Below are 14,498 nucleotides of genomic sequence, written 5' to 3' on the forward strand. Positions count from 1 at the left end.
GCTTGATACAAGTCGTTATCAACTCACGGATCTATCTCTAGAGTTTGTTTATTGATAGATGAATATCTTTTAGGTCAAGATTTGAAACATATCTCTCAATAGTGATTCAAAACAACAAATAGAACATGAATAACAAGATATTCCCCATATATTAATCATCAACCAAGTTCATACAACAAAAGATCAACAGAAATACATACTATACAAGTTAACTACCTCTAATCTTAACACAAAAGGAGTTTAGCTCTCCATAGCCATGAAAGCTTCAACAACAAGTAACAAAACAAGATTCACTAGCATCAAAACCCAAAGAAGATGAAGAAAGATGCTTGGAAAATCTTGAGTAATTTCCTTGAACTTTGGTTTTTTCTCTCCTCTTCTCTTTCCCTAGATGTTGTGATATGAAAAGTTGTTGGTGGAAAGATAAGATCAAGACACAAAATATCTCCAAGTGTCTATTTTCACAAGTGCCTCAAAAGTGATATCACTTAGCGAGATTGGTTCGCTAAGCGAACTTACAAAATATTTGAATCCAATGCAGACCTCGCTTAGCGAGCTTAAAAATTTGGGAAGTTACTGGATTTAGTTCGTGGAAGCGCGCTAGAGGTTCGCTGAGCGAGCTTGCTGATTTTTGAATTCTTGATTTTGTTCTCAAGCCTCTTCCAAGCCATTTGCTTCACCAAAATGCATTCCATTCTTGCCATAATTATAAGAACCTATAAAATACAAAGGAAAGTTAAAAAAAACATACTATTTACCATCAAAACTCGATTTTATTTATTTACATAAGTAATATGAACAATTAAGTAAAAAGTTAGAAAAAAAGTTGTAAAATACCACAAAAATTATGAACAAATATATGTACAATTTGACTTCTAACAGCGAGGACGATTGAACCAATATAAATCATGGTGCACTCCCTCCTTTCTCTAAAATTTCTTAATTAATTGTGTTAGTTGTTATAATTGTCACTTAATATAGAATTAAGTGCTTCTAAGGTTTATTGCATCATCATAGAATTAAATTTTATAAGTAGGTTTGATTAAAATTAGTTTTCCAAATAATCTTTGTTATTGATTGTTCTATTAAGAGTATAATCGAAGATTGTTTCAATTTGATTAATAGTTAAGTGCATCTAATATGTTGATTGAAGCACTAAGGATTATCAATCATATTGTCTACCATCTTATTCCAACTCTCGTGTGTGTTACTACAATTATCTTTTAATATGCTAAAACCTTTTAAAATCAAGTTTTCACCAAATTCACTTTTGTGAGTTAATTTGATTTTTTTTTAAACAAAAAAAAAAGGATATTTGGTTGCCTATTCACCCCATCACCCTTCTAGAGAATTATTCCATATCTAAACAAACAATTGACATTAAAAGTTGGTTCTTTTAATAAAACTTAACAACCCAAAATTTATTGAATATGAGATAAATTGATTCGAATGGAACTACAATAGAGCTCTAATTTGTACTGAAATAATTATGTATATTGGAAGGATTTTATGTACGTATACTTTATATGTGAATTTACAATCATGAATAGCCATTGAAAAAGGACTTTTTGTTCTTCAAAAGCTCGTTGATGGTGTATCCGTTAAGAAACCACTAAAAGAATAGAATGAAGGTGAAATTAGATTGTTTGATACAAATTCTATTATTTAGACAAAAATACAGTACAAATTTACAAAGGAATAAGATGGTAAATAAGAATGTTTCATAATATGCTAGAGTATATTTACAAATTATTCGTATATTATTTATTAAATATCAACATATCTTTAAGTAGGAAATGAGACAAGGATTGGGAAAAAGCTATATTACCGCTATCTTATTCTTAAGTGAACTTGAAGAATATATATGAGCATGAGCTAAACATATTATCCAAACATAAAGAAAGCTCGAAATAAGCAATTAAACTAAGTAGAGAATAAGATATAAAACATGACATCAATATTTGTCAAACTTGTAACAAAACTTATCATTATTTACTTAATGAAAAACAACAATTTTGTGTCAATTATTTAGATAATTTTGTTTTCTCTACGGTTAATTGAAAATATTTACACTATGATCTATAATTAGAAATATATGGCCAATATAGCAAAGGTGTATCCATACGAATTTCAAAGCTGACAACAATTAATTCACTAAAATCTTACAACACTAACAATTTTGTAAGCACAACATTCATACAATCCAATATAATTATATAAGATTTACTTTAGTAGTTTGCTTTGTTTATCATCTATTCAATCTTACATTATGATATATTTAACATTCAAAATCTTAATTAAGTAATCTTGCAATTTAGCAAGAAATTCCCACATGGGTGTGGAAGAAATGGGTGGGAAGGGGATGGGAAACTCACTTGAAACTTATATTTTCAAAACAACTTAGTGAAGGTGACTATGATTCAAAAAAATGGAGAGATTATTTACTTCAATGCCCCACTTATGGAAGATTATTTTCTAATATACCTTACATTAAAAAAAATATTTTCAATTTGTCCTAGTTTTTCATATTTTTAATTAAAATAAGAATTTTTGCAGGTGGACGTAAGGACGTCAGCCCCTTTAAGTTTCCGCTCATTCACTATTATCCTTTATTTTTAAAGAAAATTTCCACGGTTTTTAATAATTATTGTCCCTTATTTTTAAAGAAAATTTCTACGTTTTTTAGTAATTATTGTCCCTTATTTTTAAATAAATTAATTTCTACGTTTTTTAATAATTATTCAATATATATATATATATATATATATATATATATATATATATATATATATATATATATATATATATATATATATATAAAAAAAAAATTGACAATGAAATGGTTTTGTGATGGGATATTGTGTTATATGATGCGGCAGCGTATGAGAGATAGTACTTTAACGCGCAAGTTAGTTATTGAATCAAGAAAAATGAGGAGAATGATTTATCTCGAAACTTATCCCATTTTCATGTGTGGTTGTGAGATATAAATATATATACAACGTGTGGTTGGATGGCCTCAAAATTGAAGTTGGGTCTTTCCTTCACAGGTTCTTGTGGACGATCTAAAACAGTTGCCCCCATGGTTTATCATGGGATAGAAAATGAGAAGCCTTTTACAAAAAACTGGGTCAGCTACGTTACCTGAGGAAGGGGAAATTTTGGAAGTCGATATGTGAAGCTTTGGAGGTAGGTACATTAAATGCTAGTTTCATCATTAAGACATTTCACAGGCATTTTCAGACACGTTAGCTTAGGTTTCTAGGTTAGAGTATGGCACTTCCCATTTTCTTCTCTCGTAGACCATTGATTTACTATGATAATTTCATACTCTGGATTGATTTTTATGGATTGATTTTTAATTTTGTCGTTTGGTAGCCTACGGTTTTGGTTTATCGTTCATTTCCTTATGATTTTGTTTCATCGTTTATTGCCCTATGATTTTGTTTCATTGTTTATTCGCCTGCGTTATTGTTTTATCGTTTCTTCGCCTACGATTTTGTTTCATTGTTTATTCACTTACGATTTTATTTCGTCATTTATGATATCTCCCCCCCTCCATTGTAAGGGACTCGAGCAAGCTTTAACGTCATTGAGAATTGTCCACGACAAAGGGTGGGATCCCCTTTTATGTCCCTAAGTTTAGGCCTAGTTCAAGTTAAATGTATCCCAGGCTTCACTGCTTAGGCTCTCGAGTTTCTATCTATCGATAGGATGTGTGCTAGGTACAGTTTGATGCGCTTTATTTTCTCGTCCCTTGCTTCTTTTAGAGGAAGTCTAAAATATTTAAATAAAGAATATAATATTATTTGTATCAATTATATTACACGAGATGATAATTAATCACTATATATTTGAGTAACCTTTAGTATATTTATCTAAAATATCATTTAAGTTTAGTGGCTTTTTACTTCCTCGGAATAGGCTCCCTAATGAGCGTCTTTAGGGTATAAGCTCAGTTCCCCATGCTTGTTATGACCTTGTATGGTCTTTACCAATTGGCTTTGAACTTTCCATATCTAGCATTTTTTCCTCCAACGTTAACTCGCCTTTAAACGAGGTCTTTAGGTTGGAATTCATGTGGTCGGACTTGTTTATTGAATCTTGCTACAGAGGTTTGTTTAACGGTGACGCTCATGAGAGCAGTGTAAGCTCTTCTTTCTTCTAGGAGGTTTACTTATTCTTTGATTATTTTGGTGATGTCTTCCTCGGATAAGGGATGTGTCGTCCTCCAATTGAGCTCTTCTATTTCAGCTGGTATGATGGATTTTGGTTGATAAGTTAATTGGAATGGAGTCTTGCTAGTCGTTAAATGGGTCGTGGTTCGATATGCCCATGGGATGTGTGGGAGTTTTTCCGCGTATTTCCCCATTGTCATTTCAAATCTTCGCTTCCACCCTATTAACAACACATTGTTCCCTGCTTCCACCCCATATCTAGCTAGGATGTTCCTCTTGAATAACTTCAAGATGTTGGTCGCAGTGATCTTTTCCTAGGCTTCTGCTTTGATCTAGTTGGTGAAATAATCAACTACCATAGTCATAAACTTGAGTTGCACTGGCACCAAGGGGAAGGGACCAAGGATACCCATGCCTTATTTGGAAAATGCCACAATGAAATCAATATGTGTATGGTTATTGGTGTTTTTATTAAATCAAATCACTAGTTTTAGTTCACTTAAGGGATTGAACTCGAAAAAATCCTAAGGACGATTCGAGCAAAACAGTTTGATGAAATATGTTTGTGCTGGGATATTTGAGGCATGATTGTAGAGAAATTGGATAGAAATTCCAATAAAAACAATACGTAATTGTTTGAAGAAGTAAAATAACAAGAAAAACAATAATAATTAAATAAAATTCTTTGATTAAAGAATTAGAAAAGGGGGCATATTCATACATTTCTCACACTCTCTTTTTTCTCGGTGACTTGGATACTCGAGTTCTATAGAGAATATTGATGAAAATTGTGAACCCCTCGTTATATGAATGAAATTGACTTATATACTAAATACAACAATAATCATCAATAACAATTACTTCTCTAGGACTTGACACATATCCTACTACCAGGGCTTTTGTTTCATGATGTGTTTCCATGTGTTTTTGGTCTTTGAACTGCCTCTAAACTGCTCCTATTATTGAAATTGTCATTACAACCTCTAACTACCCTTGTCGATGAGGTTCTCTATCAAATCTTATATTGTGGTGTCGAAATGTCTCTAGAATATACTAATTCCCAAAACACCCAATCCTAGGAATCAAGAATAAAGTCCCAAAACACTTGACAGGTGAGTCAAACTCACCTCCTTTATGCCACACTTTCATATCGAAATGCTAAACCACTACAACCCTTTTCAATATTCTAAACATGTTTTGAAGAGAGAGCTATCCAAATCTCGTGGATCTGTACTTGATACTCTTCCAAACTATACTTAGTGGGCTTCATTGCAGCTTATGTCGAAAATCACAGGCTATCAGTGTAATTCTGACTGAGGGGCGTTGTGAACTTCTTTTTTTCGTTGATATTGATCATATTTCTTCACGTATTCTTTGGTGTCTTGGACCATAGTCTGCCATTAGTACCTGACTCTGAGGACCTTTCCGGCTAAGGCCTTAGCACCTAAATGTTGTCGGACTATTCCTTCGTGTACTTTAGTGAGGGCGTATGCAACATCTTCTCCTTTCAAGAATTTTGGAAAAGAATTTATAAGTGTAACACCCTAAAACCCCATCGTACATTTTTAAAATGAAATTATCCAATAACAAAATATTTTAATAATAAAGTGTCACATCTCTCTAAAAAATCATGCTTCTCAAAAACTTTATAACAACGCAGTGAAATTCAAATCATATTATTTCAACTGAAATATCTTATACTAAAAGAAATGACTTAATTCAACATAGAAAAATAAGTTAACAATCCTCAGAAAACATAAGTTAAACGAAACTCATCCTGATGTTACACTATCATAAGGACACCGCGGAAAACTAAAAACTCAAAACGATAAGCATAACGAACTAGGCATCTACGCCAATCCTATGAACAAGAAGCATCTAGTGCTCCTCTACCTAAGTATCTGTATCATCATCACAAAGAGCAACACAATAAAACTAAAGATGGTGAGAAATATGTTCATAGTGTTAATGGTGTATGTAAGCAGTCAGAATAGTTTAACAACAACATTCACAATCACGTAAAATAATTCACGATAATTAGATAATCATCAATACAAATTTAATGCAATGTATTTCTCCTCCAAAATATATTTGGTACCAAGGTTTGGATGTTAGAGTTATGTTACTGAGTTATCTAAGTCTCTAGTTCCTCTCTGAACCTGAGACTGTCATTAGTCCCTCTCTGAACCATGACCTCAGTGGAATAAATCCCTACCTATCTCTGATATATATTCTCGTCCAATGCATAGATAACCCCGGAACTTTTGTTCCCACCTCTAATACGAAGAAACTTATCCTTGAACTTTTTATAGTTAGTTCATAAAACTTGTAGAAAAAATTTTCTTGGAAGGCCGTTAAGAGAGATCCACTCTCCCTTACCAGCTCTTTTTACCTAAAAAAAGGAAAATAAAAAACCTAAGTTGGGGACTATGTTCACGGCCTCACACACTATTTCAAAAGCTTTTATAAAACCCCAACTATTAGGGCAAAGTTGAGACAGTGCAATGTTTAGAGTTTTGAGAAGGTCGAACTCGAAATCAATAAAGGGGATACAAATTTTGAAATCCTCAATCACCTAGAGTAAAAATGGAAGTATTCATCTAGTACTCCTTGCAGTCAAGCTATGCAAACTCGTTCGCCTTTAATACAAGGTTTTAAAATAACAGCTTTCTCATTTCCCGTAGAAGAGATCTTCTTCTCTGATCGGAGTTTGGAAATGTACTTGGCGTTGATTCAACTTTAATCATAGCTTAAAACATTTGGGTCAATGGAAGATCCAGTCATTTCCATCACTATTTTTACAGAAATTGATGATGAAGATTCTGAATCAGTTTTGCTAAAAGATGCAAAAATATCACCATAAACTTGCTTAATAATTTGATCAAATTCTACTTTCCCCCAAATGATCTTTGTATTCTCTCAGGCATGAATCCCAAAGTTCTCTCCACTCTTGGGCGTTTCAAAGAATCGGTACATTTCCCAATTTGTCACACTCACGTATTATAACCATTCTAAAAAATTTCGCAAAAAAAAGTAAGATAATAACAAGAATACCTAAAGTTGTTTGTGAATAACTAGTGAAATTGTACGACTTCAAAGGTAACTTTGAAGAGAAAATTAAATTTTAGGAATGAAAAACAGGGAAGGAAGCGTTAGGTTTTTTATCCAATCAAAAGTTTGAAACGGCTACGCAAAGTTGTATCGGTTCACAGTCATAGTGACATTAGTTTTCCTATAAAAAGTCATCATTGCGAAGCGAGAGATAAAATTTTGTAAGAAATTCATAATCATTGCTTACCACGCCATTATACGTCATCAAGCCGGGGACTATGGACTATCCTTGGACGAATCAAGAACGAGCTAGGACATAATCTCTTAGACAAAGTGTATTCCGGGATTCTCGGTCTGAACATTTCATCCTTTTAGGCTTCATGCTCGGGGGGATTATGTACATCCCAAAATTTTTAGTTCAGCCGAGATACCTCTTTCTCTCTCTCTCTCTCTCTCTCACACACACATACACAGTGTTAGTCAAGATGGTGAAATCGAAGATGCAAGAATATCCTTAACCAACAAAGGGTTGAGTTGTTTCCCGTGTGCCATAGTTGTGCAGGATCCTAAAGTATAACACCTAGCTCATCCCTGATAGAGATCGGATATCAGGTGCTCAGAGTCGCGCATATATAGCTCAGCCCTTGGTAGACTTCTGGTAGCCGAGTTGGTACCCAACGTAATAGTTAAGAGACAATCCTAAGATCGCATAGAGGTTATGAAAGTGATTATGGAGCCGTTAAAGAGCATCAGTAACAGCAGACGTTATCTCAAGCATTTAAGAATGAGAGATGAAGAGGTGGCTCATTATGGCCAAATGGTTAAAACACATAGTATATAAAATACAGTCAAGCAAATAGGAAGGTATCTGAAAACAAAATAGAAAATACACTAATAATAAACACACTTTCTTACATTTGTAACTTCGCCTGACTAGCATCAAGGAGGTTATTCGAAATGTGTTTTTTTGAAGGTTAAGGAAATACAAGAAAGAGAGTTTGAATTGGATTTCAAAATTAAAATTCGATAATAAAAAAATACAATAAATAATATGCTTAGAGTATATTTACACACTATTCATATATTATTTATTAAATATTTAAATATTAACAAATGTGTAACTAGAAAATGGAAACTTATAGTCCCAATTTATAATTGAGAAAAAAATATGAAACAATTAATGTTACCGCTCTTTTGGGTAAGCTTAAAAAACTTTAGTACAAGCTCAACATGTTATCTAAACATAAAAAAAAAAAAAAAAGTAAGAAATAAGCAACTCAACGTAGAAGCTTTGAAGCAAAAACATATCGACAAAGATTAGAAAAACAAAGAAGTTTGACATAAAGAAAATTTAAATTAGGGGTACATGTTGAATAAGGGCGTATAAAATCATTTCGGCCTAATAAAAAAACTACTGATTAAATCAAATCAAATTGAAATCGTAAAAATTAACATTTGGTTTAGACGTGTTTGAACAATTTTTTAACCAAACCATACGATTTGGTTTAGTTTACGGTTTGTATTTTACATATCGAATCAAATCGAACCAAACCGCATTATGATACAATTCAAAGTTCACTTAACTCACATCCAACCAAAATTCAAACTTATTATATCTTAACCTTACGATTACAAATGATTTTTTATTTCTCACACTTAAAATTTCAGTTTAAGTCTTTTCAAATTTTTTCTAGCGGTATTTCGCATTCTTTTCATCTTCTTTTTCATGAACATACCGCATCTTCTTCTCTAGTCTCTCATCTTTTATGTTATTTCTTTTTTATCTTATTTTTGTTTTATTGTTCGCTCTTCTAATTACATTTTTAATGCACTTTTTCTTTTATAATCTCACATTTCTTCTCCTCTTTTTTTTTAATCTTCTCTAATCTTTCGTTCCTATATATTTTTTTATTATAATATTTTTATATTGTTTTATGTTAATATTTTTTATTTTTTATTTTTTTAATTTTATTTTTATTTTTATTGTTGTTTAACAAATGTTATTATGAGAAAATAGACTCAACATAAACACAATATTTCAAGAGTATTGAAAATTTGTTCAACAATGGAGTCATGGTTAGCCTACATGGTAATGACATAATTCTTTTTAAAGCACACAATTTGTTGAATTCAATAGCACTCAAAAGATAGGGTAAGAGTTTCTTGTAGATTAGAGACATTAGTTTTAAACTCAATCTTGAATATGCATTAGCAATGTTAAATTTTTTAAAAGAGAACTTATCGTTTGTTGTAGTTCTTCTCGACTCGAGAGTTTTGTGTCTTCAATTGCACGCAAAAAATATATAATTTATACTTAAAAAAATATATCACACAGATTCTCTTCGTTTACATGGACACATTCACCCATTCGAATATTAAAGAGTTTAAACTTAAATCTTATATTTTAAAATATAGTTCAAAAATTAAAAATCATATTTTTAATTCATCAAATCTCAAATTGAACATCATTGATGCATCAAATGCGTATATAAGTATACCCCAAAAAAAACATTCCACAATATATCAATATAGAGATGGAAGGATAAAAAAGCCAACACATCATAATGTAATGTAACATTGTAATGGATTATGAGTGGAGAAGCTTTAATATGCTCTTCAAGATTTGACATGTGTCCACTCTCTTCCTTCTCTCTCACTACACAAACACTCTCTCTACTACTCCAAAACTCACCTAAAAAAAACTTTCCCTTAAATTATTGTCACTATCTCTTTTCAAACCATTTTCACATTCTCACCTATAAATAACATTAACACTTTCATATTCTTTAATTAATTACAAAAATACAATTTTTTTATGTCATCTTTCTCATCCTTTAGCCATCCACACTTCACTCAGGTATGCATATCATAATCACCCTATATTATATTCATATATTATTCAATCAAAGAAAACAACATAACTGAGCTGTTACCATTTAATGGGTCAAGATTATAAAAGTAAGCAAAAAAACAAACAACTATGTCTTTTTTATTTTATTTTAAGGTTAATTAATGATGCTATGTTACTTTTTCCCATTTCATGGGTTTCAGGTGTCAATGTGAGAAGAAGCAACAAGAGAGAGAAGGGAAAAGATAGTTGGAGAAGTGAAGGAACCAGACCCTACACCGTTGACAAAATTAGGTAGTAGTAGTCACTAGTGACACTTTTTTTGTTACTTGTTTGTTTTGGTTTTTCTCTTTTTCTTATACTTTCTTTCATTCATTGATTGATTTGATTTTGTAATATTAATAATAATGATGACTATTGAGATTGCTAGTCTGTGATGTGTTGCCTCAGATCCAGGCAAGTTACAGTGGAAAAAAGGTGTTATCTTTTTAAGGTTTTCTTGTGATTCTTGAGATTTTTGTACTTTTTATGGTTTTTTCTCATGACTTGTCTGTTCTTTCTTGTGTTTGCAGATAAGGGTTGTTGTTTGTTATTGTTGTTGTGGTTTTTTTCATCCCTTTTTAAATTTCTCTCTTTTTAATTGGTGGGTTTAGTTTTCTTTAGTGCAATTTGTTTTCATGTATATAAAGTTTGTATTTTTGCATGTTTTCAGGTTGTTTCCATTGTTCTTCCTATAGGTGACAAAGGTAGACAGAAGAGGGTTGTGGCAATAGCTTTTTATGGTGAAAATTTCTTGAAATGGAAGTTTGGATCCATTGTTGTTGACCAGATCTGATTACTTCAATTCAATCTTGTAGCTGGTTCATACTTCGTATATTGGTTGAATTTCGGTTCGTATTTTGTTATATAGGGTCTCCTTAGGAATGGAATATGTTACTTTTCAGATTTTAGAATCCTTTTCAATGAGAAAAAGATGTGATCAATTAGTTGAAACATGAAGGGTTTTGCGATATCGAAGGGGTGGGAGGTTAACTTTTTGTTTTATCTAGATAGGGATTTCAATGGAAGAATTGTTGTATGTGGTTACAGTGCCATTGAGAGTAGGTAACTTCGTCTGCGATAACTCGGTCATAGTTATACACATGGATTTATCCAGATTTAAAGTAATGGAAGATGCAGGGTCGTTGTCTAATTCTGTAAGTAAGGTTTCCACCGAGACAGTTGTAGGTTCGGACTATAGCCGTAATGTTGAAATAGGTGTCACAGAAGTCACGGCACCAGAATTGGATAGGGAAGGAGAAGTTCCTTTGGTGGAAATGATATCCCAAAATAAAAGTGATTTGGTTTCTAGTGATGTAGCGTTGGTTCCAGAAAGCGAGGAGGATGATTCGTTATCATTGGAAGGTGAACAGTTTATTGATAGCTCGTGTTCTCTATCGGTTGTCAGTGAGAATAGTAGTATAGGTGGAGAAGAGTTTGTTGCTTCTGATGCTACTTCAGAAGTTGGAACACCACGTTCGGTATATGTAGAGAAGATTGTCGGTCCTGTCAATATTGTTGCTCACGCCGCTGATTTGGGGGAGTCGAATGTTGACACGGATATTGTGAGTGAATCCCTTACCGTGGCTGTGAGTCTTGACCAAGAGATTGGAGTTGAGTCGGACCTAAAACCTACTACGGTTGTTGTTGATCATCAGATGCCTCAGGAAGAGGGAACGAGTGTAACCGTTGTCCGGAGTGTTTTTGAATTGGATTATACCCCATTATGGGGATTCATATCGCTATGTGGAAGAAGACCTGAAATGGAAGACGCATTTGCAACTGTTCCTCAATTCTTGAAAATTCCTATTCAGATGTTGATTGGTGATCGAGTACCTGACGGAATAAACCGATGTTTTAGGCCGCAGATGACTCATTTCTTTGGAGTATATGATGGCCATGGAGGCTCTCAGGTAAAATTAGTTATCTTGTGTTGGTTGATTTTAGCTTTTTATCAGTTTCCCTTCAAGTAGAGCTTGTTTTTCCTGATTCAGGTGGCAAATTATTGTCGTGAACGCCTTCATTTGGCATTGGCTGAGGAAATAGAACTTGTCAAGGAAGGTTTAATCAATGGAAGTACCGTGGATAGTTGCCAAGATCAGTGGAACAAAGCATTCACCAACTGTTTCTTAAAGGTTGATGCTGAAATTGGAGGAACGGCCAATAATGAAGCTGTTGCGCCAGAAACGGTTGGTTCCACTGCAGTAGTTGCTCTAATATGTTCATCTCATATCATAGTTGCAAATTGTGGTGATTCAAGAGCCGTTCTTTGTCGCGGCAAAGAACCAATGGCGTTATCAGTGGACCATAAAGTAAGCTGCTTCTATAATGTTTTTGATCTCGTTTAGAAATTTAAACTAATAATTGGTGTTTTTATTACTTTTTTTTGTTTTTGTTTTGAAATGCTAGCCAAACCGAGAAGATGAATATGCTAGAATTGAAGCAGCCGGAGGAAAAGTGATACAATGGAATGGTCATCGTGTATTCGGTGTTCTTGCAATGTCAAGGTCTATCGGTATGTCTTTGTAATCATAAACTTTACTTTATTTGGGTTTTATCTGGCTAGTTCCTATGAAGTACAAACTCCGACTCCGACACACACATGCATGGGCATGTCAACATTGCTGACACAAAAAACACAGAATATGGACAACAACACATGTCTGACACAGGGACACGCCGAGTGATAGATGTGTCTGTTCTTCATATGTTGTGCTTCATAGGTTGTATCTTTGATTGGTAGTCCTTTGGGCAATTAGTTAGAGGGTGTGAGTTGAGAAGATTTAGAACATCTCATTGGTTACCAATGCTATCTAAATATTTTTGATGATGGAAACTTTATAGTCATACTGAATAGATGATGTAACAATTTCGGCTTAATTTGGCTGTGATTTTCAGGTGACAGATATTTGAAACCGTGGATTATCCCAGAACCAGAAGTTCAATTCATTCCACGTGCAAAAGAAGACGAATGTCTCATTCTAGCCAGCGACGGTCTATGGGATGTGATGACAAATGAAGAGATCTGTGACTTGGCTCGAAAACGAATACTTCTTTGGTACAAGAAAAACAGCTCAGAACTACCATCAGAAAGGGGGGAGACGAGTGACCCCGCAGCTCAAGCTGCAGCAGAGTTCCTCTCAAATCGTGCTCTTCAGAAAGGAAGCAAAGACAACATAACCGTGATAGTCGTGGATCTGAAACCTCAACGAAAGTATAAGAACAAGACATGATGATTCCAAGGTTGTGGGAAGATTATTATTGTACTATAGAAGCATAATATAATCGTCCAATATAGTTTTTCGCCCATTAATTTTTCACAAGGGCATTCATCTTCTGATCTGTACTATAATACATCTTACATAGAACTCAACTAATTAAGAGTCTACATATCCAATGCATTGGATTGGAGCTATGTAAATTTAGCTGCTTATTGTAGGGATGATATCCAATTCCTTTGACATCTTTTTAGCTTATTGTATTCATTATTGTGCCTCCAAGTACAAAGGCTTTGTGAGGCATTTACTTGAATATTATTGTAGCATGTGTGTTTATAAAGCAGTAACCAATTTGTAAGTGGTTTTTAGTTTTATATTAAACTGTAGCGTGTTTGTTTATTACCAATTCATCTCACTTTTAATTTTGTTGGAGAGAGGAGCTTGGTCTATGTATGTTTTTTTTTGTGGTGGATTTGTATCACTATCAATGACAATGGCCAATGTTGAGCCGGAGGAACAAAAAATCTTAAGTCTTAAAAGCAAAATTTGAGACGAGACCCATACAAATCCTCAGCAAAACTCAACATTTTATTTACGAACTAGTTTATAAAATAATACTTCTTCCGTCTCATAATAATAAGGGTCCTATTTGCACTTTTTCGTTTTAAAATAAATGTCTCTTTAGAATATTAATAATAAGTGTCCTATTTGCACTTTTTCAATGTTTTAAAATAAATGTCTCTTTAGAATATTAATATAACATTTATATTTTTTTTCACAACTATGTCCCTATTCGTTAACTTTCATGTTTTTCAACCACCCTACTAGTACTACCTATAATAAATAAGAGATATTTTAGTAAATGAGGTTAATTTTATCATTAAAACCAATACATTTAATCATTTTCTTAAAACCTGATTAGACACTTAATATGAGATGGAGGGAGTAGACAAGAAAATTTTACATTGTACCCCTACATTTATCCTCATACCCCTACATTTTACGAAAAATGTCAATTTTGTCCTTGTGTATTTTTAATTAATTTATCATTTTATTGTTTTAACTTTTATTTTGCATACCGGGAGACTTTACAAAAGAGTTCCGGTATGTATTTTTTTTAGATTTTTTAAGTTTTATTTTGTGTTCCGGAAGACTTTGCAAAAG

General features: G+C 33.0%; 1 protein-coding gene across 5 annotated transcripts; it reads left to right on the top strand.

Annotated features, from left to right (window-relative positions):
• The first annotated feature begins 9,929 nt into the window (after positions 1–9,929).
• On the top strand, positions 9,930–13,740 carry LOC131630913 (protein phosphatase 2C 53-like). Of its 5 annotated transcripts, none has more exons than XM_058901655.1 (6): positions 9,930–10,086; positions 10,281–10,371; positions 10,790–12,029; positions 12,111–12,428; positions 12,526–12,631; positions 13,015–13,740. In XM_058901655.1, exons 3-6 carry the CDS (start codon positions 11,139–11,141, stop codon positions 13,347–13,349), a joined length of 1,650 nt encoding a protein of 549 aa, XP_058757638.1. In that variant the 5' UTR covers positions 9,930–10,086; positions 10,281–10,371; positions 10,790–11,138; the 3' UTR covers positions 13,350–13,740. The 5 variants fall into 5 exon arrangements, with proteins under 5 accessions (XP_058757638.1, XP_058757639.1, XP_058757641.1 ...); XM_058901656.1 differs by lacking the exon at positions 9,930–10,086 and adding an exon at positions 10,134–10,187; XM_058901658.1 differs by lacking the exons at positions 9,930–10,086; positions 10,281–10,371 and adding an exon at positions 10,392–10,570.
• Positions 13,741–14,498: the final 758 nt, after the last annotated feature.

Source organism: Vicia villosa, unplaced genomic scaffold (assembly GCF_029867415.1).
Source record: "Vicia villosa cultivar HV-30 ecotype Madison, WI unplaced genomic scaffold, Vvil1.0 ctg.000747F_1_1, whole genome shotgun sequence".
In the NCBI taxonomy this organism is placed as follows: Eukaryota; Viridiplantae; Streptophyta; class Magnoliopsida; order Fabales; family Fabaceae; genus Vicia; species Vicia villosa.

Excerpts from the sequence above, each read along its gene's own strand:
- LOC131630913 (XM_058901655.1), top strand. The coding sequence starts at position 11,139 with ATGGAAGAATTGTTGTATGTGGTTACAGTGCCATTGAGAGTAGGTAAC. Across the intron at positions 12,030-12,110 it reads ATGGCCATGGAGGCTCTCAG|GTGGCAAATTATTGTCGTGA; the intron begins GTAAAATTAGTT and ends TTCCTGATTCAG. Across the intron at positions 12,429-12,525 it reads CGTTATCAGTGGACCATAAA|CCAAACCGAGAAGATGAATA; the intron begins GTAAGCTGCTTC and ends TTGAAATGCTAG.